Genomic DNA, 27,086 nt, shown 5'->3' with positions numbered 1-27,086 from the left:
GTTCCTCTACTTTTTTGATAGTATAGTACAATTCTTCATCAAGCTCTTAAACTTGGTCTTTCAGTTCACGAATTCTTTTGCAGCATTTTGTGAGGCTTTCTTCCATAGGTTTTTGTTTGGCAGAAATCGCATCACACATGTCTGATTGGAAGGATTAAGACTCTTTAATTACAGAAATATGTTGTTCTATTACCTTCATGGACTGTATTTGTTTCTCCATGCATTCCTTGAGGCCGGGGCTCAAGGGAAGGTCCAACTCTAAGAGGTATTATTGGTCTTTTACAGTTAATTACTTATCGATCTTAAGATCGGTAAGTATGTTGATAGGTATTTGTCTGTTTGTCTGTCTGTCTGTTTGTCTGTTTGTCTGTTAGATGAACGCGATATCTCACAAACGCGTGGTTAAATCTGCTCCAAATTTTGCATGTGCATGCATCTTACCTCGGACCAGAAGCCTATTAATTATGTCGTATAATTAGCGGGTTATTAACTAATTACCGATCTAAGATCGATAAGTCTTCGGTCTCCGACCGATATTCTCGTTTTCTATCAGCGGTTCCCAAACTATGGGTCGCGACCCGCTGGTGGGTTGCAAAAGGAAACTTAGTGGGTCGCGAAAAGATGTAGAAAGCTTTGATCAATTACTTATCGATCTTGATCGGTAAGTATGTTGATAGGTATTTGTCTCTTTGTGTGTTTGTCTGTTAAATACACTCGATATCTCACGGAAGCAAGATTGAATCCGCTCCAATTATTGCATGTGCATTCATCATATCTCGGATCAGAAGCCTATAAATTTTGGATGAATTATGTCGTATAATTAGCGAGTTATTGATTAATTAGTGATGGGACACGCGATGTCGCTATGGAGTAAGAGGGCATGAATCGAAACCGCAGTTTCTGTTTTGAGGGATCTCCTAACGATTGATGAGTCTTCGGTCTTCGAAAGTTTCTTTTTTACGATCTTCTCAAAGGAACAAAAATTTGCCACACAAAGAATGACCATGTGGTTTTTTTTACGTATAGCAGTTTTGTACACTGTACAGCACTCCTTACCGTGTTTCCCCGAAATTTAGACAGGATTTAGATTTAATTTCTTTTGAAGAATAACACTATGGGCTTTTCTTTGAAAGAGGTCTTTTGTGTTCATTTATCGAAAATAAAATTACATTGTAGAAAATCACGAGATTTTTCAATAAACATTATATAAAAACCGACATCTATTGTTTTTTGATTATTTGGTTTCTGCGAGACTAATTACTTCTCCTTTTTCTATGCTTTTGTGCCGGTGAATCCGTATGCATATATTGCAAGGATGCTGTAGCAAGAGTAGAGATAACAAGTGATTCAAGAGTCTTGCTGCACACTAAAACAAATACATTTCTGTATTGCTTTTTCCACTTTCGATTTGGTTTTAAATGATACTCTTCTGTGTTGTTGATGTACTGGATCCACAGATTTATCGATGTTCAGCTTCAATTGATATCCTTTGAGTTTTCCTACACCATGAAATATACTATAATACTCAGTTACTAGCCATCATTTGACGTCACATTTGCAGCAAATTCGCCAATTAACTGAAGTGGTTTTTCACTACCATAAGCAAATAACTTTGTATCAGCAGGACATAAACTACAACATTTGGAAGTATTCCTCCGTATTTCTTGATACGCTTTGTTGTCTAGGACAGGGGTTCTCAAACTTTTGGTGTTGCGGAGCCCTTGAAAAGTTGACTATCATTCCCGGAGCTCCAAAATAAATGTTAGAATTGGTACTTTCCGATTAATATTCCTGAGTAAGTTAAAAATACTTTACCTAACTTAAATGCAAAATTTTTTTAATAGGGTTATCACAAGTCATAATTTAATAATTTAAATATACAAAACGCTGTAAATTTGACACTTGACAAACATATTAATAAATTAGAAGTCGAATCTTTTTCCTTTTGACATTTTCGGAAGACTTGAAAGGCCACTAATAATGTGCATGATAATTCTTTTATATTTTTCCTTTTTTTCTTTTTCTTGGTCTATATATATCCACTTGTGTTTTTTTCATATCAAGCCTGATGAAGTTTTCCTGTATAGAAATTCGAAACGTCGGCAAATTACATCGTTTTGCTAACACCGGTTGTGCTTCATTTATTATCAACATGACTTTACCTGGTGGCAATCATGCATTATGTTATACTCACGTCAGATTAAAAACGCTTTTATAGGCATTGTAAATCACAAAATTTGATGTTTTGTTAGTTTTTTTTTTGTTTTTCATCGTAGTAACTGCGATGTCGAAACACAGTCAATTGTGCGCACCGTGTACCTTTTTTCCATTCTGAAAATACCAACGGAGCCGCATGCAATAAAATAAATTTCCATCATTCGTATTCTGCCCAGATCTTGTAATTTTTCAAACGGCGATCTTATCTTGCTTAAAAATAATCTCGAGTGCGAAGGAACAAATAAAGTTTGACAAATCGCAAAAATACGACTCCAATTATTTATAGTTGACACTTTATCACGTATTTTATGTTATTTCAGAATAGTATTCTTTCTTTTTAGCAATCCTAATAGTAATCTGGAATCAAACGTGAGTAACGATGAGCACAATTAAATTATTACGACAAGACACTTTAAATACTCGCATCGGTCATGTATTGAATATTTTACGCAATAGAAATCTCGTTATCCGTTTTTTTTTTTAATTGCTAATGATGTTGCACGGAAATTTCCGATTTCAATTTTGAATCCTTTTAAAAATCTTGCCTGCGCTCCAGCTCATAAATAACGTCATTTTTTAATTCCGCCTCTTTTCCATATTTCAGGGCTATATTATTGTCAAATTTTATCAAAGCTGTTATTGCTTCTTTGCACAGTTACAAAATTAGCCAAGTCCGTATTTTGAAAAGTAATCGAATAGTTCGCGGAGCCCGTGGGTTCTTCTCGCGGAGCCCTGGGGCTCCGTACGGAGCACTTTGAGAACCTATGGTCTAGGATATTAACACTAGAACCACTGTCAACAATAAAACATCCACTTCAACTGTTGGAAGCTTATTAGAAATCTGAGATTGTTCAACCTTTATTGAGTATTCTGAATCTTCACAAATTTGAGATTCGACTTTACTTGTGTTGTTTGAGCTTGCTTTCAAATTATTAACAGGAGAAAAACCGCAGACGACTAACAGATAACAGCTACCGAAGAATTTTGGCACACGCGGAATAAATGATATGTGTGGGAAGTTTTTATTTAATTAAAACATTTTCAAGTTTTGGAAACACAGAAACATTGGTAAAACACAGAAACATTGGTAAACGCGGAAAAAAAGCATTGGGCGTGGGAAACTGTCTACTTGAAGCCTCCTAAAAATTTAAATTGGCAGATGCAACGGATACAATTAATATGAACGTTTGCTTTCTTGCTTGTAATGGAATTAGTACTGATGTTCGGAAATGCATTGAGTTCCTGAGATAAAATAGGGTTTTGGCAGATAGTATCGCCTGTGTAAATTGCAGTAACTTAATGGTTGAAGAGTCAACGAGTGTCTAATTCAGCGTTTCCCAACCTTTTTTGGTCGCGGACTAATTTCACACCGGCGAAATCCTGTGCGGACTCAAGGTGCGTTTATTGCAACCGTACGTGTGAAGAAGCAATAAAACCAAACACAACGAAATTTGAACGAATTTCAAAATCGGAATTTCGCCGCAATTACGCGTCCGTAAGCAGAGTCGGTTTTTTAGTGTATAATGGGCCTTTTCTATCGCACTATATTCAATCCATGACAACGACGAGAATTTAAAATGCCTTTCTATTTTAATTGTGTACCTGGTAACTCGCGGTTGAGTCGACTCACGACAAGCTGATAGCATTACTTCTTTAAAATGCCACAGCAATCTGCCAGCATATTGCTCGAATATATTTAGTTTTGATACATATTCTTAGAGATCTTGCAAATTTGTTATCGTCGTTAGAAAAATCCTATCATCTGCTATAAATTTCCAGAAAGTACAACTTGATTTGGTAATTATTAAAAATATATCTAAGTATATTTGTAAATCAAAAATACCGCCTTACTTCATTATTAATTTAATGGTGATCATTTTAATCTGCGGTTGTGTTGACGAAATAAGAGCAATACTAATCAGAAAATATCATGACAATCCGTGGTCACAAAAATGCGTGGTAATGTGCCCGATTATATTTTGTTTTGATTCGTATTTTTGTGAATTCAACAAAACTGAGCTGTTCCTACAACACTTACGGCGCTCCAGTACTGTATGTACCAATGTGGAAGCCTAAGGGGAAACGCCCTGGTACATATAATACTACAGTATCACCCGAAATTTTGCGATTTGCAATGTCTAAAGAAGCGTTTTTAATCGGTCGCGTACAATCATAAAACAAAAGTTATGGTGTTCTCCGTTTTTTTTTTCAGTTTTTGTATTGCCACTTTTCAATTTAGAAAATTTGGTTTGCCACCATTGACATCTACTAAAAAAAATTATTTCTCGTTGTTCGAACTCACCACGCGTGTGCTCGGGTTTTCGTCGCCGTCGGAAATTCGCAAGTGAGTTGTGAAATCCAATCGTTTTGACCTGTCGCGTCACCTGTTACCAAATTTTCGAATAGTGAATTGCCATTCTAATAGTTGAATATTCGAATATATTCCCAGCCATACTCAGTAACTAGTAATAATTGACTTGATTAATGTTATGTGAATAAACTTATTTTATTTTCAGGAAAACAATCATTAGTAGGTTATTACTTTTATGTGTATATCACAAAGAACAAGTCTGAAGACGCTCAACTTAAATAGGTTAATGGGTCATGATTTAAAAATATATTCTTTTTTCTGTTTATTGGTTTATTAATTTTAACCTGACTGTGTAATATATCTTTTTAACCTATTTTAGCATTAAAACATTTTAATATGTTTTTCTCGTTTAAATAGTAGGTTAATACTATGTTTACTCAAATGGACCTTTAACTGATACAAAAACATTACAAACACAAGTCTGAAACTGCCCAATTTTAAAATAGGTTAACATATCACGCTTTACAAATATGAATGTTTTTATTTTTATTTTTTCTTAAAATTATTGCCCAAAAGCATGAGATAAGTGAAGTACAATAAAAAATAATAAATAAATACGGGGCGTATATATAAAGAAAATTTTGATCCACTTTTTCAGGATAAAAAGTCGTGGTTTCGTTTAATACTTCAGTACTGAAGACTTCACCACTCAATTCCTCGCAGTCAGTGTCATCACAAGGTATACGAGTGACTAACGAGTTGTTATTAATAATAAAACAGTGAGCAGTAAATAAAGTTGAAACGATCATGAACATATGTAAATGTTGCATATTTAACGTTTGAGATATTTTTACTGAGTGAATTTTTTATTATGTAACACTTAATTTTTTACCAAGTAACTAGTTTAATATATTTTTTTTTATCAAGTTGAAAAAATGTCGTTTTCTGATGAAGAAGAGTTAGATAATATCATACGTCAAGTAATACTGGAGTCTGAGCAAGAGTAAGGTTAGTTAAGGTAATACTTAATTATTAAATTTATAACTTAATCTAAATTTTAGAGTTAAATCGATTGAAACAGTGGCAGAAGTTGTTGTTGAAGAGAAAAAACAGACAGAGGTACCATGCTGTAGTAAGACTTTACCAACACCGCGTAAGAAAAGGTACTTTTTACTTAATAGCGTATGCAATTATACGAGTTGATTTTTATCGCATTATTATTTTATCACAGACCACTAAGAAAAGAAGAACCCACAAAGAGCACCGTAAAAAAAGACCACGCAAAATACGGACCGCTGATAGTTCTACTGAAACACCTATTCCTTAGCCCCGTCTTTGTCGAGATTGTTTAGAGCAAGTGTACACCGCTTATCAAGCCGTCAATAATAATTGAACATAACGTTTTTTTTTTAATTATCTCTCCATGTATATGTGTTAAGTATTATTTTTAAGTCTTACATTTAAAATGAAACCCATTAATTTGTTGAATATGTGTTACGAAGTTATCGTGTATCACATTCAGCAATCTTTATATCTGAACATACACGAACCCATTATTCTTAAACTCTCTTTACCTAAAAAGTTAATAATAACTATCACACAAAATATTATCAAACATATTCAGGAGTTAACTTTCAGCTCAAATGATGAAAACAAAAAACTCTCGTATCATACAGAAGTATTATTAGCATCATGCGTTTTCACTGCAATGACTATTTCAAATCACCCCGAATTTAATCTTTCTACATACATGGGACTAAGCGGTTTTTGCTACACTGAACGCTTAGCGGTTAAATACGCATTAAGACGCTTCATTTATTCACCATTGTCCAGTTTGAATTTGCATGGGTTACGTAACATCTCATGTAAAGTACTTTTTTATGAACTATTTCAACTTAATAAAATATTACCAGTAAATATTCAACGACGTGTAAAAGTAAACCAAAAACCTAAATTAATTACCTTCCCGTTAAAGATATTCTGTTTTTGTGAAGCCAAGGTTTTATTTACATGTTTTATGAGCTCTTTAGTTCAAAGAGGTTTTCAAGTGGAAATACCTTGTTTAACGTAAGTTACTATTAACGTATATAAAACTTATATTTCACTTAAAAAGATAATATTTATAATATATATATATATATTTTTTTTTTTTTTCAGATTCGTGAATATGGAGCATGATATCGTTTTTGGAATGAAAGCAATGTTTGAAGGCGAATCTGCTATCATATTAAATGAAAGTACTCTTATCACATGTGCTCAAGTGTCCCACCATTATCGTTGATTACATTCATATAAATATTCATTTTTACTGTGTTTTGTAATATGTGTTTTTTGTTTTTGCTTTAGATTATAGTTAATATTAGAATTATGACTAGTTATACTTGTGAAATATGCTCGAAACGGTTCTCAACCAAAGCGATTTTGTCAAGACATCAGAAGACGGTACACATAAAGAGACGATATGAATGTCATAAATGTGGGGAAACGTTTTCAAGAAAAGATAATCTCAAGAGACATATCAAAATGGAAGAGACAAAGACAAAAAACTTTGAACACTGCACAAATCTCTTCGCCTAAATCAGGTAATGAATCTCACAATGTAAGAAATCAGACATTAACAAGATCATTCACTGAACCTCATAGCTTGAGTAAAACGTCGCGAAAAGCTGAACAAGCAAAAAGTAAACGTATAAAGAAAAACTCATTGATTGCACCCGTCTCAGAATCTATTGATTTACGCATCCAACAATCAGAATATCAGTGTACTGAAAAGAATTTAAATGCTTCATCTTTCCAACTTCAAACTGACGCTAAAAAGAGAGAAAATCAGAAAAACCCCTCATCAGCAATAGAAGATCGATGTGTCACCGTATCAATAGAGAAGTTCTCCAGAAAACGTTGTTCACCTACTGAAAAACGTGAAACTAAAAAACGTAAAAAGTATACCACTTTTAATTCTGAAAATATTGATGAGGTATGTGAAACTTTGAGTCGGCATGTCGCAGATGTGTACAGACGTCACTGAGCTTCCATTTAAACTCAGTATTCAACAGGCAACACCACACAAGACTTTTACAATTTCCGTTTATTAAACTCTGGTTTTGAAAACGCAACAGACAGTTTCCGGGCAATATTTGATGGTCAAACCTCTTCATTTAAAATCAGTTATTCATTCGGGTATATTTTGAAAAACTCTTCCCTTGACACTGAAAATCAATTCAGATATTTCCATCCGTCCCCAAATGAGGGTGCCATCATAGAACTTCAAATAATAACTTCTGAACGCGAATTTTTAAAATTCATGGACTTTGTCGATACGACTATGGGTTTAGACTGGGCAAGACGCCAAAAACCTACAAGTTCTGATAAAGTTGAGTCAGTAACAAACATTTGTTTTATCGTTAACAAAACGAATTTTAACCTTATCGGTTGCTCAGTCAGTTTACCAGACTTCATTAAAAATTCAAAATTTGTTTCAGTCTTAATAGTTATAAAACTATTCCATACACGGATAATTTGTGTATGTTTCGCTGCCTAGCAATTTTACGAGACCCCTCTAAAAACAATTTTGTGAACGACACTGTGGTAGCCGCTCAACGTTTTGCACAATTCACGGGAAATGACCCAAGTGAAGGATTTTCAATACTGGACTAAAATAGAAGACTGCTCTCAAGTTTGTGTCAACGTGTTCCCATTAATAAACTCTGATACTGCCATTGTGATTCGAAGAAGTCAATTTACAATCTCAGATGATACTCTCAATGTCAACCTTTACCAGAATCATTTCAGTTACATCACTGATATTAAAGGGTAAGTTTTTAACACTTTCCAATTTTCTGTACCAACTCGTGTATTCTGTTTCAAATAATTTTTTTTTTATTTCATTTATGCAAAAAATTATCAATGCGAAACCTGTCAAAAGTTATGGCATTGTTTGTGAAAATTAAATAGACATTCAAGTAATTGCTCTCTTCAACAAAAAGAAAAATTTATAAGTGGTGTTTATGAAAATCAAAAAAACGTTTTTGAAAGTCTTGAAGATTTTAATATTAATATCCCCTTAAATCAACAATATTACCCTATTCGAGTAACTTTTGATTTTGAGTGTTATTTCCCCGTAACAAATAAAATTGAAGATACTAAATGCACCAAATACCTCAAAGAGCATGTCCCTCTTAGCGTTGCAATAAATTCCGATGTCCCTGGATTCACGGATGCTAAATGTTTCATAACCGAAGGTGATCCAGAACAATCAATATTTCAAATGATGAAATATATTGATAATATTCAAAAAAACGCATATAAACTGTTTTTTTCTGAATTTGAACCTTATATTATACAAATTAATGAAAAACTACAGGATTTACTGCAACGCGAGAGAGATTTCGCTTCTAAACACTCTATCAATTCAAGCCCTTCACCCAGAAAACATGGCTTAAATATAATAAAGAGTATGTTAATTAAATTTATGAAGCAAATTATAATTCTCGGTTATAACCGAGAAATATGATATTAATGTAATTAAACCGTATCTGATAAAATTTTTCAAATCACAAAATTCCAAAATTTTTTCATTAAAAAAAGGAAATAAATTTATGTCTTTACAAACTGAAAAATTCAGATTTTTAGATATTATGAATTATTTAGCACCCGGTTATACCTATGATAAATTTCTTAAGGCGTTTTCATTAAACGTCTCTAAAAGGCTTTTCCCTTATGAGTACATTGATGATTTAAAAAAATTAGAAGATAAACAGTTACCACCTCATTCAGCTTTTTTCAGTAATTTGAAAAATAAAAATATTACTGAGGCTGAATATGAACAGTGTAAAACTGTTTGGCGGGAACGTAATATGAAATCATTAAGAGATTATCTCATTTATTACAATACACAGGATGTAACACCTTTCCTCGATGCAATTGCAAAACAATTTGATATTTATAAAGCTAAAACACAAATTGACATGTTTAAAGTACCTATATCTGTACCGGGGTTAACCCTTCAAGTCACGTTTCGAAACTTAAACGCTGTTTTCACTGTTCCAAACGAGCAAAATTCCGATATACATAAACTGATACGTTCTAATTTAGTAGGTGGACCGGCACAGATATTTTATCGGTATCACGAGGCGGGTGTGACAAAAATACGTGGTGATTATAATGATGAATCCGCTCAAACATGTGAGTCGGTATTAGGATTAGATGCAAACGCTTTATTCTTAATGGCTATCGGTGAAAAACTTCCAACCGGATTTCTTGTGAGACGGAAATCTGACGGGAATAATCATTTAAAAAAATCCAAAACTGCACCTAATATTTCAAAAGCTTGTTCATGGTTAGACTGGGTTAGTTATTCACAAAACATTAAAATTCAACACGGACTCAATAGCTCTGAAAAAAGAATTGGTATGCGTAATTTACCCGTTGATGGCTTTTCAATAACTTCAAATTATGCCACAATATATCAATTTCACGGTTGTCTGTTTCACGGTCACAATTGTCATATTGGTAAAAGTGAAACTTTCCCAGGTAAAAACGCTGAAGAATTACGGCAAAACACAGCCTTAAACACACGTCATTTTCAAACTCTCGGATATAAAGTTGTGATAATACGTGAATGTGAGTGGAACGAAATTACCAAAACAGAACCGGTAAAATCATTTCTTAAATCAAGGCAACCGAATTTTTCAAAAGTTACACACTTTCAACGCAACAAATGATAAACGCAATTCAGAAAGGTAAACTATTTGGTCTTATCCTATCCAGTGTGACATTCAAGTACCCGACGCTCTTAAAGAGTATTATGCGGAAATGCCTCCTATTTTCAAAAATATTTTAGTGTCTCGAGAAGATATCGGTGAACATATGGGACAATACGCTGTTAATAACAAAATAATGTCTCAACCGAGACGTTCACTCATAGGAAGTTACGTTGGTAATAAAATTCTTCTAGCGACTGATCTCGTTCGATGGTATATCGACCATGGAATTCAAATTACCCACATATATCAATTTATCGAGTATGAACCTAAAGCATGTTTGGCTCCTTTTCGTGATGAAGTTTCCGCGGCTAGAAGGGAAGGAGATACATCACCAGAAAAAGCAATATTAGCTGATACATACAAGTTACTTGGTAAGTTTTATTTCATCACAATTTTAATAACACCGTTCAACTCATAATATCACGTAAATCTTTACATGTTTCACAGGTGTTTATGTCTAAACATATTATAAAACCTTTTTTTTATTATTTACTTTCATTTTTCTTTTCACAGGAAACTCCTCATATGGAAAGACGTTAGAAAATGTCGCCAACTACAGGACCATAACATATTGTGATGGTAAACAAGCACGAGACTTAATCAATGACCCTTCATTTGTTGGCGCGACTTAGCTCGATGACGACTTATTTGAAGTGAATTCAAGAAGTAAACAGATTTCATGGAAATTACCTAATCAAATTGGATTCGTAGTGTACCAAAACGCGAAGTTACGCATGCTAGAACTGAAATATGACTTTTTTGACAAATACTCTGATCGTTCTGACTATCAATACCTTCGTATGGATACGGACTCAGCGTACATAGCTATTTCTAATGAAAATTTAGAAACGTTAGTAAAACCAGATATGCGAGAAGAATTTTATAATAATTATCATAAATGGTTCCCCTCTAAATCATGTGAAACTCATCGTAACGAGTTCATTTTTAATAAAACCAACTTATTACCATTTGACGATACGCGTGAATGTTGTATAAAACAGTTTAAGTTTGGTAAACGAACACCGGGACTTTTCAAAGTTGAATTTTCCGGCGAAACGTTTGTTGGACTTTGTGCAAAAACATATTTTTGTCAAGGTGATAACACCTTCAAATTCGCCACAAAAGGTTAACAAAATATTCATCAGAATATAACGTTTAATAAAATGCGAAACGTTCTCTTCTCTAAAAAGCCAGCTGGTGGGTTTAACGTTAACTTTAAACTTTATAAAAATAAAATGTACACTTATAAACAATACCGAAATGGGTTGCCTTACTTTTACGCGAAGAGAAAAGTTCATAGTGATGGAATTTCTACCAGCCCTTCATTAATTTAGTTACACCATGTTTATACATTTCATAAAGTGTTCTTTAAAAGTACATATCAGATAATATAATTTTGTCTATTTTTTTGGTTTTTGTTTGTTTCTACTTCACAGCCAAGTTTTCTTTACCCGACCTTTTCATACATATTTTCTTAAACTACTCTTTATATTTACTTTTTATTATGTTATCTTTCCCATTTCATTTACGTGCTTTTATTTTATCCTAATTTCTGTTCTGTTATTTTTACAGTTCATATTATAATCTTTTAATTCTATAAATCCATTAAAATGAACAAACCACAAATTCCTAGCTACACAGAAGCTATACTGAAAGTAAGTTTAAATAAAATATATATAACATAATTTAAAAGTTCTTTCAATAAATATGATTTACGTAATGTTTTTTTTTTACAGGCGTTGGAGTTTTACGAGTGGACAGATGGGTTCGAGACAATCCCGACTCTGAAAAGATTTCTTGTCCATATCTTTTGCAGATTTAAGAAATATGGGGAGAAGTGAAAGGCTTCCGGTGGTACACGCCGTACACAAATTTATCATGTACATAGTGACCTGCAAGCAGGAGTATTTGGATTATATTGTATCGACAACATGTTGGTTTGGAATGTATATAAATCTCCGGGATGAGCGTTTTTAATATTTACAATTTACTTTTATTTTTAAATATATTACTGTGCCTGTAAACTTTTACATGTGTGTTTGTGCCTCTCTGTGATAATGTGTTTTCTATTGTTCATATACTTTAATATAATCACTTACAAACCTGTTCAATATTTTTTATATATTCGCCAGATTAATCAGTTAGATTTCTCTCTCTCTTCAGTTCAGTTGGTAATAAAGAGAGCACCCGTTTAAACAAGTCTTATCGATTAAAGGGCGAAAATTAAACCATACCGTGATTTTTCTTTTTCCCAATCTTCCCTCATGTCAAGGTCTTATCGAGAGAGAGAAACACCCCTGACCCTCTACGCGAATACTCTAATACCTGACCGAAAAGGTGGACATGTAGGACCAGTCTCTGTGAATTCGTTCATGGACAAGAGGCTCTGGGAGGCTCTAAGAGCCTCTGGGAGGCTCTATTTTAGGAAACGTAAACAACCTAATATACTACTCAGGTGTGCTGTGGAAAATTCTCATCAAGGTTGTCACAGATTTTCAGGTATACGATCCATTTAAATTAGCGCATAATAAAACTTCAGTTTTAGTCAGGCTATTCAGTGGAAAACTGAACTCGCAGTTTGATGGAAATTACGCCACACATCATCTCGAGTGATACGTAAAAGAGTGTGTTGTGCTGAACTTGAAACAAATGACGGCAGATCAGTAAAAATTCAATCACGAAAAATTCATTTTCATTTTTATCCCGTAATTTGGTGTTATTTGGAGTTCCGCATAAACGCATTCAATAGTTTTAATGCCGCCGAAAACAACGATTAACAAACGTTCAATGTTTTTTTTTTCTCGGTAAATCGCTGTCTTTTTCCGAATCGCATAAATCTGATTCGAATCGATTCGGAAAAGATTCAATTCAAATCGATCCGATTTGGAAATCCAAAAGTGGCATCTCTATCAATAACTTTGCAAACAGTTACAGTTGAAGAAAGAGACCCTTGATTGGGATACAAAGGGCACTGCGCCAACTATACAACTAGAGGACGTAATCAGGAAAGACCCAGATGAAATTAGACTTTCCCGTAATCTCCGATCAAGATTACCAGAATCCCTCAGGCTGGTAATGCAAGGCCACGAGCAGGACACATGGGGTGATGTAACAAAGGAATTGCAAGAGTTCTGAAATTTGGAATTTTCAGATCAGCAATCGGTCAAAGCGACCGACAGAAACGGGAGATATTGGAGCTCCTCCACCCATGCTGTAATGTCAGCGACGCCAACCGCCCCACCCACTTGCACGCCTCCACCGGTGACATACGTACACTCAGCATCCGCAGCAGCCTTCTTTTGCCATAGTTACACTCGAAGCTGAATCGTTACACTCGTACCCTTACTTTCTTAGGAACGTCCAGGATGAACGATTGGCGAACAGTATGGGGGAATCTCGTCGTAGCACAAGTGGGCAGGCATTCGGGAATAGAAGGGACCCGCCTCAGCCGACAAGAAATCGTCTGCATCGACAAGCTTAAGAAGGACCAAAGACATGAGAAAAGCCTTCTTCTCGATTTCAAAAGGCAGGGAAGGGAAGACCTGCGAAAAGAGGTGCTACGGTGCCGCTGATACCACCCAGACTACAACAACGACCACACCCAGTACTGAGAACGCCACCTCAATTGTTGAGTCAGCAGGAGACAACTCCAAGCAGTGTACAGGAAGCCTCCTTGATAGCCAACCGCGTAGGTGAGCGTTATGATTTTTTGGCTCAGCCAAACATCTTTGCACCGCTTGGGCTGTACATCCCACCACGTAACGGTCAATCACTATCAGTGTGCTACCTGTGCAAGGCTTCTGAGCACATCGCGACTAACTGCCTGGCTAAAGCGATACTCTGAACAACCGGTATGATACTGGCAAAAAATGACGATGGCGAGTGGGTGGTAATAGGCATAGGTGGCACATGCCAGGTAAATTCGTTGATGACAATTGAAATAGATGGGCTAGAGATTTATCTCGCTATAGGTAAGGGAATACTACTGAATATAATCGGCCTTGGCTTGTTAGAACAAGTACAAGCGCTGCTGTTGATAAGGACAGAAATGAATGACCCGTCGTCGTGTATAAGTAATTTGGTAATGGCCGTGGGAGAATCAGAGGGTGACGACCATTTGCCAGGAGCCTACAGGGAGGGGAGAAGTACAGAGTTGTATTTAAAGTTGCCCAATACCTCTGGTCAAGAATAGAGTTCGAAAGACTAGACATTCAAGCACACAAAAGGGGGACCAGATCCGGAGGATAGAGTCCCAGCCCTAGAGAGGGCCAAACCTTGGAATTCCGGAATGACGCACAGAATGCAGGTAAATCATCCGTCACATACATGAAGGTACTTCGGTACAGGTTACAGGAAGGAACTTCGATGGAAGTAAGGGAAGAATTACAGAGACTTAGCGACGAAGCAGAAGCACTCACAAAAGGGTGCTACAGAAGTATGCGCACCAAGATGTCGCTCAACCTGAATCCTAACCTATGTTCAGGTTGTGCGCTATCTTGGTGCGCATACTTCTGGAGGTCCCGCAAAAGTGTTATATACCCCACCCGGATTAAAAACGCCCGATAGCACCATAATTCAGGATGAAATATAGGAGTAGGTACACAGGCCCTCGGAGTATTAGAGACGGGGTTCGCGGAATGGGAACTGGCAATATTCGTGGTGCCTCAAAAGATGAATTAACGGCAAAAGCAAGAGGAGGGCTGACAGCAATCCTGGAGGGTTGTGCAAAACCTTCAACCCTTAAATGCGGCGATGAAAACGATCGAGATTCCGCCTCACTTAATACCCGATGTAAAGCAAATGGCGCAGGGAATAGAAGTATTCACGTTTCTCGACCTCAAGAAAGCTTATTTTCATTGTGATGTGACCGAAGAGTCTAAAACCTTTCTTGGAATAGCAGTGAAAGGATTACACATACGTTGACGCAAAATGCCGATGTGACTCAAAACTGCCGTTGCGTTATGGTCGGCTATCATGCAAGAGTGTGTGGTGAAACCCACAACAAGGACATACCGGGAACAGATGACTAACAATAACCGACTGGAAAAGGCAAAGGCGTCGCCGATAGAGGCATACATAGACGACATTTTCCTTAGCACTAAAACAGTTGAGGACCACCTAATGTTGCTCCAAATGACCTTCGAACAATTGGCAAAAATGAAATTGACCGCAAATCGAAAGCATCAATAAGAGAGTATCACGAATCAACCTTCTAGGCGCGACCTTAAGTGGAAAAAAAATAGATTCAACTGGAAGGACTGAGGGCGTTACAAGAACTCACGCCGCCACGAAATATATACCAACTTAGAGGATGGATCGGTGCTCTGAGTTATATAGCAGATCATATTCGGAAACTAAGCCTGAAACAAGCAAAGTTTGACGCCCTAACAGGAAACGTACCTGCCACAAGAGCCTGAGTCACGCCAGTAATATAGACTAGAGAATTACTTGAAGACTACAAGATCGCACGACGCCAACTGAATAATACGAAAATATTATATTATGTATAGAGTCGTAGACCAAAGGCTTCCTTTGTATGTCGAAACGAATGCTTCAGAGAATGGGTTTGGCGCTGTCATGTTTCAAACAAAAGAGGGGGAAGAACCACCATTCAAAAACGTTTACCCTATAGCGTACTATGGTCAGGCATGGAACACCCTCGCAGCCAGAGCATATGATCCGTGCAGTACGTTTTTTTTTTTGGATTATTTAATAGAATGAAAAAAAAACTCAAAAACCCAAGCTCGCAGATGTTAAGATTGTTTATTTTGTTTTTTGAATTTTTCAGTGATTAAAGATTCTTGAAGTCGATAAAAGGCTATTACTTTTATTCAGTCCTAAATATTTGATGAATCTAATATTTCATTCACAATTTTGCTTATTTTTTTACTGTGGGAACACGGTTTTTAATCCGCCAAGCGTGACGGCTGTCTTCCGCTTTTATTTTGCGAACTCGTGCTACGCGAAAGTCAAAGTTTAGTTGATACCAGAAACGCACTGTACACTAAGTAAGATAAACAACTTGGTTATGGACTTTTCCCCGACCTTTGACCTCGAAAAATTCTTCCTATACTTTACCATTGCAAAATTTTCGGGGCTATTTTAGGAGTGCTTTTGCGATTTTGCGCCTGTAAAATGGGGTATGTGTTTCAAACGATCATTATGATTCATCGCATACAACAATCTGTTTTTTGAAAGCAACGGTAGAGAATTTCAGCCTAGTCTATCACAGTTATTTCTACACAAATTTTTTATTACTGCAAATAAATTAAAAATCCTAGAAAGACAGAGTGATCATTGAATTATCTGATTTATATTTAAGTTTCCTAAACACAACTGAAAACTAACGAATAGAGTTCAAAAACGGGAAAACGAGGTAATGTTTACGACCACGCTGGAAAATCTGTCTGAGTGAGAAAAGTGTCTGAGCGGATGCGAAAAGGGAGCATTGTTACGTCACTTTTTGCATCTTGCTGATTAGCCAATGTCATGTAGTAAACAAGGAAGTCGATGCTCGGGGAAATGTCCATGGCTTTCGTGTCTTTACATTTAACCATTGCTCTCTTGTTTTAAATGGTTGAATCTCCTAATTGAGACAGCTGCGTATTTTGTATATCAATAGTGACCCGGAAATTCAAGACATTTTATCTTTTTTTCGTATTTCTATTGGATACCAAGCTTAATGCTCAAAATCCGGTCTTTGACCGTGAAACCTGGAATCTTATTCTCACATTCTCATTACAATTTTGTCAAATTTTGTTTCAGCAGAACTACATTTTGCGAAAATGATTTCCAAAAAAATAGACCAGCAGCATATTCTGACAAAAAAGGCCAACAACGTTGGTTTTGTCCGGCCCACGCTCGTTTTGTGGGCCAAATAATTCTGTCTTTATTCTTATGACAACCTATTCTAAAGTGTCATGTGAAGATTAATTGTGACCGAACAAGGTAATTGCGCTAAGATAACATACAATTATGAGGAAATACATGTATACAAGGAATGGTATTAGAGTCGTTTGTGAAAGAATTTTTTTCACTTCACTTTTTATATATTGAAACTCCAACAGTGCGCATTTTTACAAGAAATTAAGGACGAATCATAGATAAACAAATTGAAAAAGAAGTCACTTTAGTGAAGTGACGACTTTTCGACGTTGCGATGATTTTTGCACGAGATTAACAAGATTTAATTGCCTAAAGGCATGTAGCTAATTGTATCGTGCAGTAAACATTTGCGCGTGGATTTCGACTTGAAAAACAAAAAGATGAAATTTAGTTGAGGGTTTTATTTTGTTCAAGATCAGATTGTTAATATAATTTTGCAAGAAGAAAATTGAATCTACAGAAGATATGTCGGAATCGCATTTCACCGGTTAGTAAACATCACTTGGAGTAAATATAAACCAAATTTGCATTATCTTTACAATTTTCCTATTTCAGATGAGGACGAGGGCCATATCTCTGACATAGGATCAGAAAATGAACATGGTCAACATATAGAGCTTCAAAACAGAGGGCAAATAGCAAATATATCATCAAACTCAAATGAATTAGCAATGCCACAAGAGAGATCATGTATGACTTTAAATTTTATATAGCCACGCAAAAGACAGCTAATCAAGGAAGCACTTGTATATAGATATGCGATATTCGACTATTTTGAAGATTCTATTGTTTTTTGTTATATAACACCAATATTATATAAAGTAAAACTATATTTTCAGTCTTTGTAAATTATGTCGCAAGCCAAGGAGACAACAATACCCAACTTTCGCATTCTTGTTGTCAAAATAATAGGTCAGTTCTAAATAACCCACGATAATTATATGTAGTGTGAAGTTGTGCAAATTCGATTTCAGTAAACGTTATCAAATGTCCATTGGTTTAAGATGTAAACGCGTTCCAGAAACCTATTGTTTATCATATCACTTCGCACTGGGATCTCCAAGAATTGATTCGGGATATATGAGGAATCGCTGAGGCAAATTTAAAAATAAATTACTCACCTAAAACCACTAATTTATTTTTTAATTTTTTTATGTGAAATGATGGGTTAATTCAGATGGCGTGAGTGGAGGAGATTTCAAAAACGCAACATTTGGTTCACCGCAGTATAATTTGACTAAGAAAGGTATGATGCAAAACTATTGGGAAGAAATCACTCAAAAATTCCGCACGCTGTAGATAAGTAGGTGTGCAACAGGCGACCCGCGTGCCACAACCAGGCCCGCCAAACCATTTAGCGTGGCCCTTCTTACCACTCAGATTTTTCCTCATTAAGCATAAGATCTTTTAATTTTTTTTATGTGAAATGATGGGTTAATTCAGATGGCGTGAGTGGAGGAGATTTCAAAAACGCAACATTTGGTTCACCGCAGTATAATTTGACTAAGAAAGGTATGATGCAAAACTATTGGGAAGAAATCACTCAAAAATTCCGCACGCTGTAGATAAGTAGGTGTGCAACAGGCGACCCGCGTGCCACAACCAGGCCCGCCAAACCATTTAGCGTGGCCCTTCTTACCACTCAGATTTTTTCTCATTAAGCATAAAATCTCAATCCGACAGTTTATGTTCAAAAAGACTCTCACATTGATAAAAATATATAATGTTTTTTTGCTAGTATCCCTGATTTAAATCTTTTGCCATTTTGCCCGGTGTCTCTTTCTCCAAAATGAATCTCACCAAAAGCAGCTGCAGAAATCAACTGACTGATGAACATTTGACCAGTCAGTTGGAGGTTCTACATCTTCTGTCAAAGCTGATGTTAACAAACTATGCAAGAAATCAAAATTTTAAGTATCCCACTCAAACGTTAATAAATAAAATTTTCATTATGAGAATTTTTTTATTCGTCGTGTACAGGAAAAATCTAAATTTTTTGTGTGGCGCAGCGAGACGTCCGAAGTTGGTTATATGGTCCACCGGTAAAATTGTTGTACACCCCTGCTGCGAATGTTCATTATATTCTATTTGATAAAACAGTACACTTGGGAGAATTTTCCGCACCTTCAGAAGAATAATTAAAGAGAATGGTTATAATTACAGATTTATTTTCATTCAGTATTTGTTATCTTTTTGCATTACATTGCATATCCTGATCATTGCATGTATCTGTTTTAGGATTCAAATTAATTTGTTACAGGGTGTTTTCTTCTCAATTTTCATTCAAAATTTTTATATTCTTTCAGATGGAGTAATTGATGGTGATTTCAGAAAGCAAATATATCACAACACGTACAACACTTACATAACTGAACAGAGTAAGTGTATTATGGATATATTTTCGTACTTTGGACAATCACGTGAAAGTAATATGATGCATTTATGTTTCTGCTCTAGCATCTTCTGCACCAGCACCTAGCGTGAACGAAAAACGCCCACAAAGAGACACACAAGATCCCGTTGAAGATTTTGGGGAAGGTATAGCACCTATTTTCTGTATTTATTCAAAAACTGATAAAATATTAATTCATGATTATCTATTTAATATCATAACACGATATCAAAACAAAAAAAGAATTGTAATGGTGATAAGTCATTTGAACAAGCCAAGAAGTTTTTCTTTTATTTTCTGTCCTAACATAAATTGCATTAAACGTCCCTCGTTATCAGCTATATAAACTAATGTCATTTAAACTAACGTTTAAAGAACTGTAATATTCTTTGTACTTTAACACCAAAGCCCCGCTGCGTTGCCTTTTGGTGTCATTTAAATCTTTACATTAAAGGTTGGATACAATTGAGTGACAAAATTGGATTATTCAAAACTCGAGCTTTGTGCAAGAGAGCACACATTTACCAAGGACTTCATTTAAGTAAAATAACAGGGAATATCCCCATAGCTATCAAATTCCTTACTCCGTACGACGAAGCAAATATAAAAGAGGCAAATATACTTCTGAAATTGCAACACCATCATGTTGTGTCTATTATTCATTCTGATGTTTACGAAGAAGGGCCGTTTCCGACAATGTATATAGCCATGGAACTTTGTCTCACCAAAACACTGTATGATTACATTCTTGAGCAGAGGACCACTGGAAACTTAATATTCTTTGCAGAAAAGCAATCAATGGTTCGGCAATTAACCGAAGGACTCGCATTTATTCATCTAAACAACGTATTACATAGAGATCTCAAGCCCGAAAACATTTTGTTTGCCTTAGATGGGAAATCTTTAAAAATTTCCGACTTTGGTTTGAGTAAAGAATTGAGCCATGGACGGTCGGTTACTGCACAAAGCATGATTCGTCCCGGTACAGACGGGTATCGAGCTCCGGAAACTTACAATTCTGATGTCATATCGAAACAAGCGGATATTTTTTCCTATGGTTTGGTTGTTTATTTCATATTGAGTGATGGACGTCATGCTTTTGGCGACGAACCCGATTTATGGAATTACAACATAAAAAAAAACAAGAATCTAAATATTGAGCTTCCTACGATACCTAGATCCGAAACAGCAAAAGAGTTGATAGAATGGACATTGCAATTTGAACCGGCAAGACGTCCGTCGTGCAAGAACATTTTAGAGCACGAGTTCTTACTACGCGAAACTGCTACAAAGCCCAAGAGTAAGTTAATTATTTTGGATTGGGGGGTATTTTCTTAGCATTCTATTTTGACACTATTGTTATTTGAAACTATTATCTTGCTTTTTTTTTACAAACAGCTTGAAAGAGTTTAGATTTTTCAGGTCATGATTATTTTATAGATGGCAAGTTAAAGTCAAAGTATCAATCTGCAAATGTGCTCAAAGCTATGAAAATGAGAAATTCCGAAGTTAGATAAATTTCACACGCCATCGTATCTTATATACACGCTCTAATATGAAGATTCTTTTTGTATAATTTCCAGGTTTGTCCACAGATGAAGATTATTTTGTATCCTTCACCGATAGTATTAATGTCAGCAGAACATCGAGTTTTTCCTCGTCAGCGAAAGTTTCTGACGTCTGCGCAGAGGGTGGGTGAAATTATGCATATGTACTTGGATAGCCAGTGGTTCCCAATCTTCTTCGATACATTCTTCCCTTTGCCTGGTTTGAAACTTAATATTGCAATAATTATAAATAATAATAGCGAAACTAATCCGAAAAGAGAGTAATATTTCCTTCCCGAAAACAACAAGATTACTCTCTGGGGAGTAATTTTACTTGGTTGGGATCGACCCCAATACTGGAGAAAATATAAGTTTTTAATTGATTTATATACACATATGTTATTAATTTCAAGGTTCAGCAAATGCAGTCGCAATTTTTGATCGCGATTCGGGACATATATCCGCCTTCTCGCCATCTGCTATGAGGTGGATCCCAATGAAGGTGAGCTGCTCTATTGAGTTATTTGAAATATCTATAAGCACAGCACAGCTAATGCCTTGAAATAGATTTTGTTTTATTCAATTGGAATTGACCATACACGTATTATATTCTAATAATGGGTTGAGAAATACCACGGAGTTTTCAATCACAGTGTCAAAAAATTCCTGATGACATCATCGACAACAATTTTCAATCCACGCGGATAAACAATTCAATTTACGTGTTGATGGAGACAAAGGCAGTCTATAGGCTTGACTATCGAAAAACGGAAGAAGAATGGGAAAGAGTAGCAGATATGATTGAAAATCATGGATGGTTTGCTCCTGCTGAAGCACTCGACGGTGAGCAACTTGGAATAAGGTGTAAGAATTTCCTATAATCTCTAAGATGGAATCGTCTTTAAAATGCTATATTCGTCATTATTGTCCCAGAAAACTGTTAACTGCAATACCACACTTAATTAATTAATAAATATTTTAATCAGGATGCATCTATGTTGTTGGAAGAGGATATGCACCGTATCCCACATCGTCAAGAAAATTTGTTGAAAAATATGATCCGAAGATTGATAAATGGACAAGAGTTCGAGATATGAACGGTAAAAGGGAAAATCACTATATCGCCGTCTGTAACGGTGAGTTACATCACACCACTCTCATACATAGGGCCCTGGCATTTCTAAATGGTTTCGTTTACCACCATATCGCATAGGTTATCAAACCGGACTCACAAGATCTATATTGGAAACAAAGGAAATAAAATAAAATAATATGACGCATTTAAATGCTTAACAAGTCTACATTTAGCACGTACAATGGAGCTCTACTATTCCAGGTTTTATTTATTGCTTTGCGGGCAGAGATGAACACTGGAATTCGACAGTAGAAGTCGAGAGATACCACGCTGCTTCCGACGTTTGGCAAAATGTCTCTCCAATGCCACGCCCCATGGAGTTCCCCCCGATGAGACCCGTTACGTTTAATGACGTCATATACGTAATGAGTATGATACTTTTATAATTTTTTAAATAAATAAATGAATTTGTGCATTTCCGTTAAGGATATATATCCAAGTTAACTATATATTTCGCGATATACATATATCATAATATGCTATTTTATGAAAAAAAAAACAGACCACAGTGACATACAATTGTATGATACCGTGAATGACACTTGGACAATCGTTACTCCTGGCGGACCATTTCCATACGATCAAGCTGTCAGTTTCGCGGCATTTGCAGTAGACAACAACATAATCGGAGTCGGCTACAAAAAAGGGTACGATTCAATTAGCTAAATAGTCAAGAACATGTTTGAATTGGTCAGCTTTTTTCAGTTTACAAAATAACTTACAAATAACTGCAGATTGATTGATTACCGATTTTTACCAAATTTGAGATACAGGAGGGTAATTACTATATTTTCTGACATATAGGCAGCATTTTTTGTATTACGGTTCAGGCTGTTTGAAAAAAAAAAAACACCGGCAGGAATTATATTGGTCGGCCATTACATTAATATTTATTTATCAGGCATAGTCAACCTAGGCTAATAGATTCCTCATTAGATTTTTAGTTTTCTATGAAGCCGATTTTGTTAGCATATATTCCCGACCCGACAAAAAATATAGAAACCAAGTAACGATTAAGACTAGCCAACCACTTTATTCAATTTTGCTAGTTGCCTCAGCTATCCATAACACCAGTCAATTCAATGACTTTAGTAATGTAACAAGATGTCAGAAAATTTTTCTGATTATTCTTATGACGAAACAACACCAAATTCAATTTTTGTTTACCCTTGCGCCAATGCGACGCGGGTCACAAAAAATGAAGCGGCGGGCCAGATGTGGCCCGCGGGCCCGGGTTTGGACCACCCTGATTTAACCTATGTTGCAAATAATATACCAAAATGGTTCACACTTTGTTTTTATATATTATACTTTCACACAGCAGGAACATTACAATCCCGCAGTTTAAATTGTTTAAATGGGTAGCTTCAATATGTATGATTTGGTTTCTGCGAGACTAACTACTTATCCTTCTTCTATGCTTTTGTGTCGGCGGATCCGTATGCATATAGTGCAAGGAAGCTGTAGCAAGATTAAAGATAACTATCCTAAGTGATTCAAGAGTCTTTGAACTCTTGAATCACTTAGTTCAATATGTATCCTGCAAAATCAGTTTCATTTTTCCGTGGATTAAGATTCTAATGATTTAGTAGACATGAATTTCATATATACAAGCTAAAGAGCGTTATGTCTGGTAAACCATGAGGATAATTTTTAGAATTTAATGGTTTGCTAATGCCACTCTGATTAGGCAACGACAAACCACTCACAAGTAAACCGAGCATAACATGAAATACGTTCCAATTCCAATCAAACTGACAGACATCGTTGGTTATTGTGCGTTTCATCTAGTTTTGACCACATCAATGTCTAATCATGTGATATTGATACGTTTGTTTCACTGTTTGGTTCTCTGCGTGTGTTACAATTTTGCTAATACTGTACAATAAACGAAGATAGTCGGTTCTGTTAATTCCAATCGATAATCTTGTCACATATATAACTCAGCGATACATGAATATTGGTCATAAGATTGTTGACGAATCACTATGTATTAATTGTTATGAGATAAATAGGTTGAAATCAAAGGTAAGGTTGAAAAATTGTAAATCTGACATGTGTCAGTGGTTTGAAATTTTTACTCCTTAATAGTCTTTGTTATCCTTCCCAATATATAAGGTTTAGATAACAAGTCTTGCTGCTCATTGGCTAATTTTCCTCAGTTGTAATTACAGAAGCTTTGGATATGCACTTCCACATGGCAACAAAGCGTTTGAGTAAACATAGTTATATAATTCAACGAAGTTTATCCTTTATTCAACAGAAAAAGTCACATACATCGATTAGAGTTAGCAACGATGAAATGGACGTTTTTAGAAACCGTTAAAAGCAATATTCTGCCCCGCGAATGCGTTGAGCTCTCGTTGAATCGTCGACAACAGACTGTTGAAGAGGGGCAAGTGTTCCATCATTACCAATGAAATAATAAACCGTTTTATTTTATGGATTGTGTATAACTTTATATGATTGTGTTTTTTTTGGGTGCCGTTTATATACTTTTACACTCCATACTCTGTTAACCAAATAATTATGTCGATTCAAATATATATACATATTTTGTGATTTAAAGAATGTTGTACTATGATTTTGATATATATTCCAGGGGATGATACATATAAATCTTCTATCATCAACACCGACCGTACTTTTTTTTTGCTCCAATTTTTATTTTATTTGTATCCTGCGCCGTACTTGAGTCGGCTTGACTTTCCAAAATGTGATGCTTTTACTTTAAATCTGTAGCGTACTGTCAGTCTATGTACGAATTTCCCAGTTCGAAATATCGTTTAATATGGTCTGATGTCAATCTTTTTCCCAGAAATCACTCCAATTAATGCTATTTCAATCTTATTTATTAACTAAGAATCTTAATACAATCAAATACTACAATGAATCATCAGAAAAGAAAGAATACAATAAAAATAACAAATACTGGGTATCAAAATGTAAGAAAAACAATATATAACGTTATATAAACACTAACGACTTGAAATCTGAAGACAATTCCTAAAATCAAGCACTGTAATTGCACTATACTCAAACAGCAATGTCATTTTACTGACTAACATATTCAGGACTATCATAAACCAATGACCATAAACTAAAAAATAAACATAACTTGGTACCCTACTTAGAAACTTGCAACAATTTTACAGACATAAAAGACCCAAACACAAGAGAAATCTAGCTAAAACAACCACAGCTGCATTGCTGCAACCGGTAGCAGTGTTTCGACCAATAAAATACAAAATCTAACAGTAGATTAAATAAAGGTGTTACGAATTAAAAGGAGTAATTTCACCCCCAGGTCCCGCGCATGATAAATTGGGTGCTTCGATTGAATTACTTTTTACCACTATCACCGTTTCGAGTTGTCACGTCAGGTAGCATCAGCTCGTCAATCAAATTCATGGTCCGAGTGTAATTCCGAATGAAGCCATGAGTCAGAATCTACGGCATCGATAGGCCTGATTATATTCCTAGAAACCGATCCAACGGGTTCGATCTGGCAATAACGTAGTGGTATTTGAGGCAACCATACGCCTTAGATCAGCGGTTCCCAAACTATGGGTCGCAACCCACTGGTGGGTCGCAAAAGGAAACTTAGTGGGTCGTGAAAAGATGTAGAAAGCTTTGATTAAATACTTATCGATCTTGACCGGTAAGTGTGTTGATAGGTATTTGTCTTTTTGTGTGTTTGTCTGTTAGATACACGCGATATCTCACGAAACCTAGATTGAATCCGCTCCAAATTTTGCATGTGCATTCATCATATCTCGGATCAGAAGCCTATTGATTTTGGATGAATTATGTCGTATAATTAGCGTCTTATTGATTAATTAGTGATGGGACACGCGATGTCGCTATGAAATTAGAGAGCGCATGAATCGAAACCGCAGTTTCTTTTTTGGGGGATCCCCTAACGATCGATAAGTCTTCGGTCTCCGACCGAAATTCTCGTTATACTGGTTATTAGGATCGGTGGCGACTCGAACACGTAAATCTTAAAAAAAACAAAAGAAATTAAATTGAATCTAAATTCTAATCTGTGAAAGATTCCTTTTTACGATCTTCGCGCAAAGGAACAAAAGTTTGCCACACAAAGAATGACCATGTGTTTTTTTACGCATAGCGTTCTAAAAAGTTAAAAATTTTGGTGCCTTAGATGTTTCACATGTTCACGAGCACCATGATGAGCATCGCTCCAACGCTGCTTCGGTAGAACAATTAATCAATGGTGCTGAAACTATGCGTATATTAATTGATGAAGCGGATTAAACAGTAGAATCCAAATCAGATGCGATTTCCATTTTGTGTTATATATAATTGTAGACACTGTTGCTCTTTCTGATGAACTCGTTCGACTTCTAACCATAATCTGTGAACGAAATACCAAGTTCAGTAACGTCATAAAAGATACGATAATAAAATTACCATTTCGTCGGAAATAGTGAAATCACACTTCTGCCCACATGGTATTGTAACAAACTATGAAATCAGCAACATGTTGCACGCCGCACAGATCAATATAAAAGTTACGGCACTACCGGTAGTTAGGCTGACAATATGTTAACTTTTTAACATACAGTGAGTGAGTGTATTTAAAATTTGTCGATCAAATCTTGGTAAGTGAGCTCACGTTTTTACTTGAAACACAACTTTGCTTATGTCATTACCATCCTAGTATTATCGTACCTGAATTAAAGTTTCAGTTGGTGCCCGTTCAAACGATTTTATAGTGAAAATTCAAAAATTGTGCGAGTACCAGTAACAGATTGAGGTACCGGATTTTTACTAACTCTGCAAATGTGGCGTATAAAGTTCAATTTCTTCTATA

General features: G+C 35.6%; 1 protein-coding gene across 3 annotated transcripts; it reads left to right on the top strand.

Annotated features, from left to right (window-relative positions):
• The first annotated feature begins 17,510 nt into the window (after positions 1 to 17,510).
• On the top strand, positions 17,511 to 24,680 carry LOC120348057 (uncharacterized). Of its 3 annotated transcripts, none has more exons than XM_039418170.2 (13): positions 17,511 to 17,662; positions 17,731 to 17,865; positions 18,619 to 18,687; positions 19,482 to 19,553; positions 19,633 to 19,713; positions 20,022 to 20,867; positions 21,151 to 21,258; positions 21,528 to 21,616; positions 21,768 to 21,957; positions 22,101 to 22,250; positions 22,451 to 22,618; positions 22,752 to 22,896; positions 24,513 to 24,680. In XM_039418170.2, the coding sequence occupies exons 1-13, from the start codon at positions 17,641 to 17,643 to the stop codon at positions 24,667 to 24,669; spliced, it is 2,232 nt and encodes a 743-aa protein (XP_039274104.2). In that variant the 5' UTR covers positions 17,511 to 17,640; the 3' UTR covers positions 24,670 to 24,680. The 3 variants fall into 3 exon arrangements, with proteins under 3 accessions (XP_039274104.2, XP_077971447.1, XP_039274112.2); XM_078115321.1 differs by lacking the exon at positions 18,619 to 18,687 and adding an exon at positions 18,353 to 18,421; XM_039418178.2 differs by lacking the exon at positions 18,619 to 18,687.
• Positions 24,681 to 27,086: the final 2,406 nt, after the last annotated feature.

This window comes from Styela clava, chromosome 1, assembly GCF_964204865.1.
Source record: "Styela clava chromosome 1, kaStyClav1.hap1.2, whole genome shotgun sequence".
Classification (NCBI taxonomy): domain Eukaryota; kingdom Metazoa; phylum Chordata; class Ascidiacea; order Stolidobranchia; family Styelidae; genus Styela; species Styela clava.
This window is presented reverse-complemented; position numbering and strand designations above follow the sequence as displayed.

Excerpts from the sequence above, each read along its gene's own strand:
- LOC120348057 (XM_039418170.2), top strand. The coding sequence starts at position 17,641 with ATGTCGGAATCGCATTTCACCG. Across the intron at positions 21,259-21,527 it reads TTCTGACGTCTGCGCAGAGG|GTTCAGCAAATGCAGTCGCA; the intron begins GTGGGTGAAATT and ends ATTAATTTCAAG. Across the intron at positions 21,617-21,767 it reads TGAGGTGGATCCCAATGAAG|TGTCAAAAAATTCCTGATGA; the intron begins GTGAGCTGCTCT and ends TTTCAATCACAG.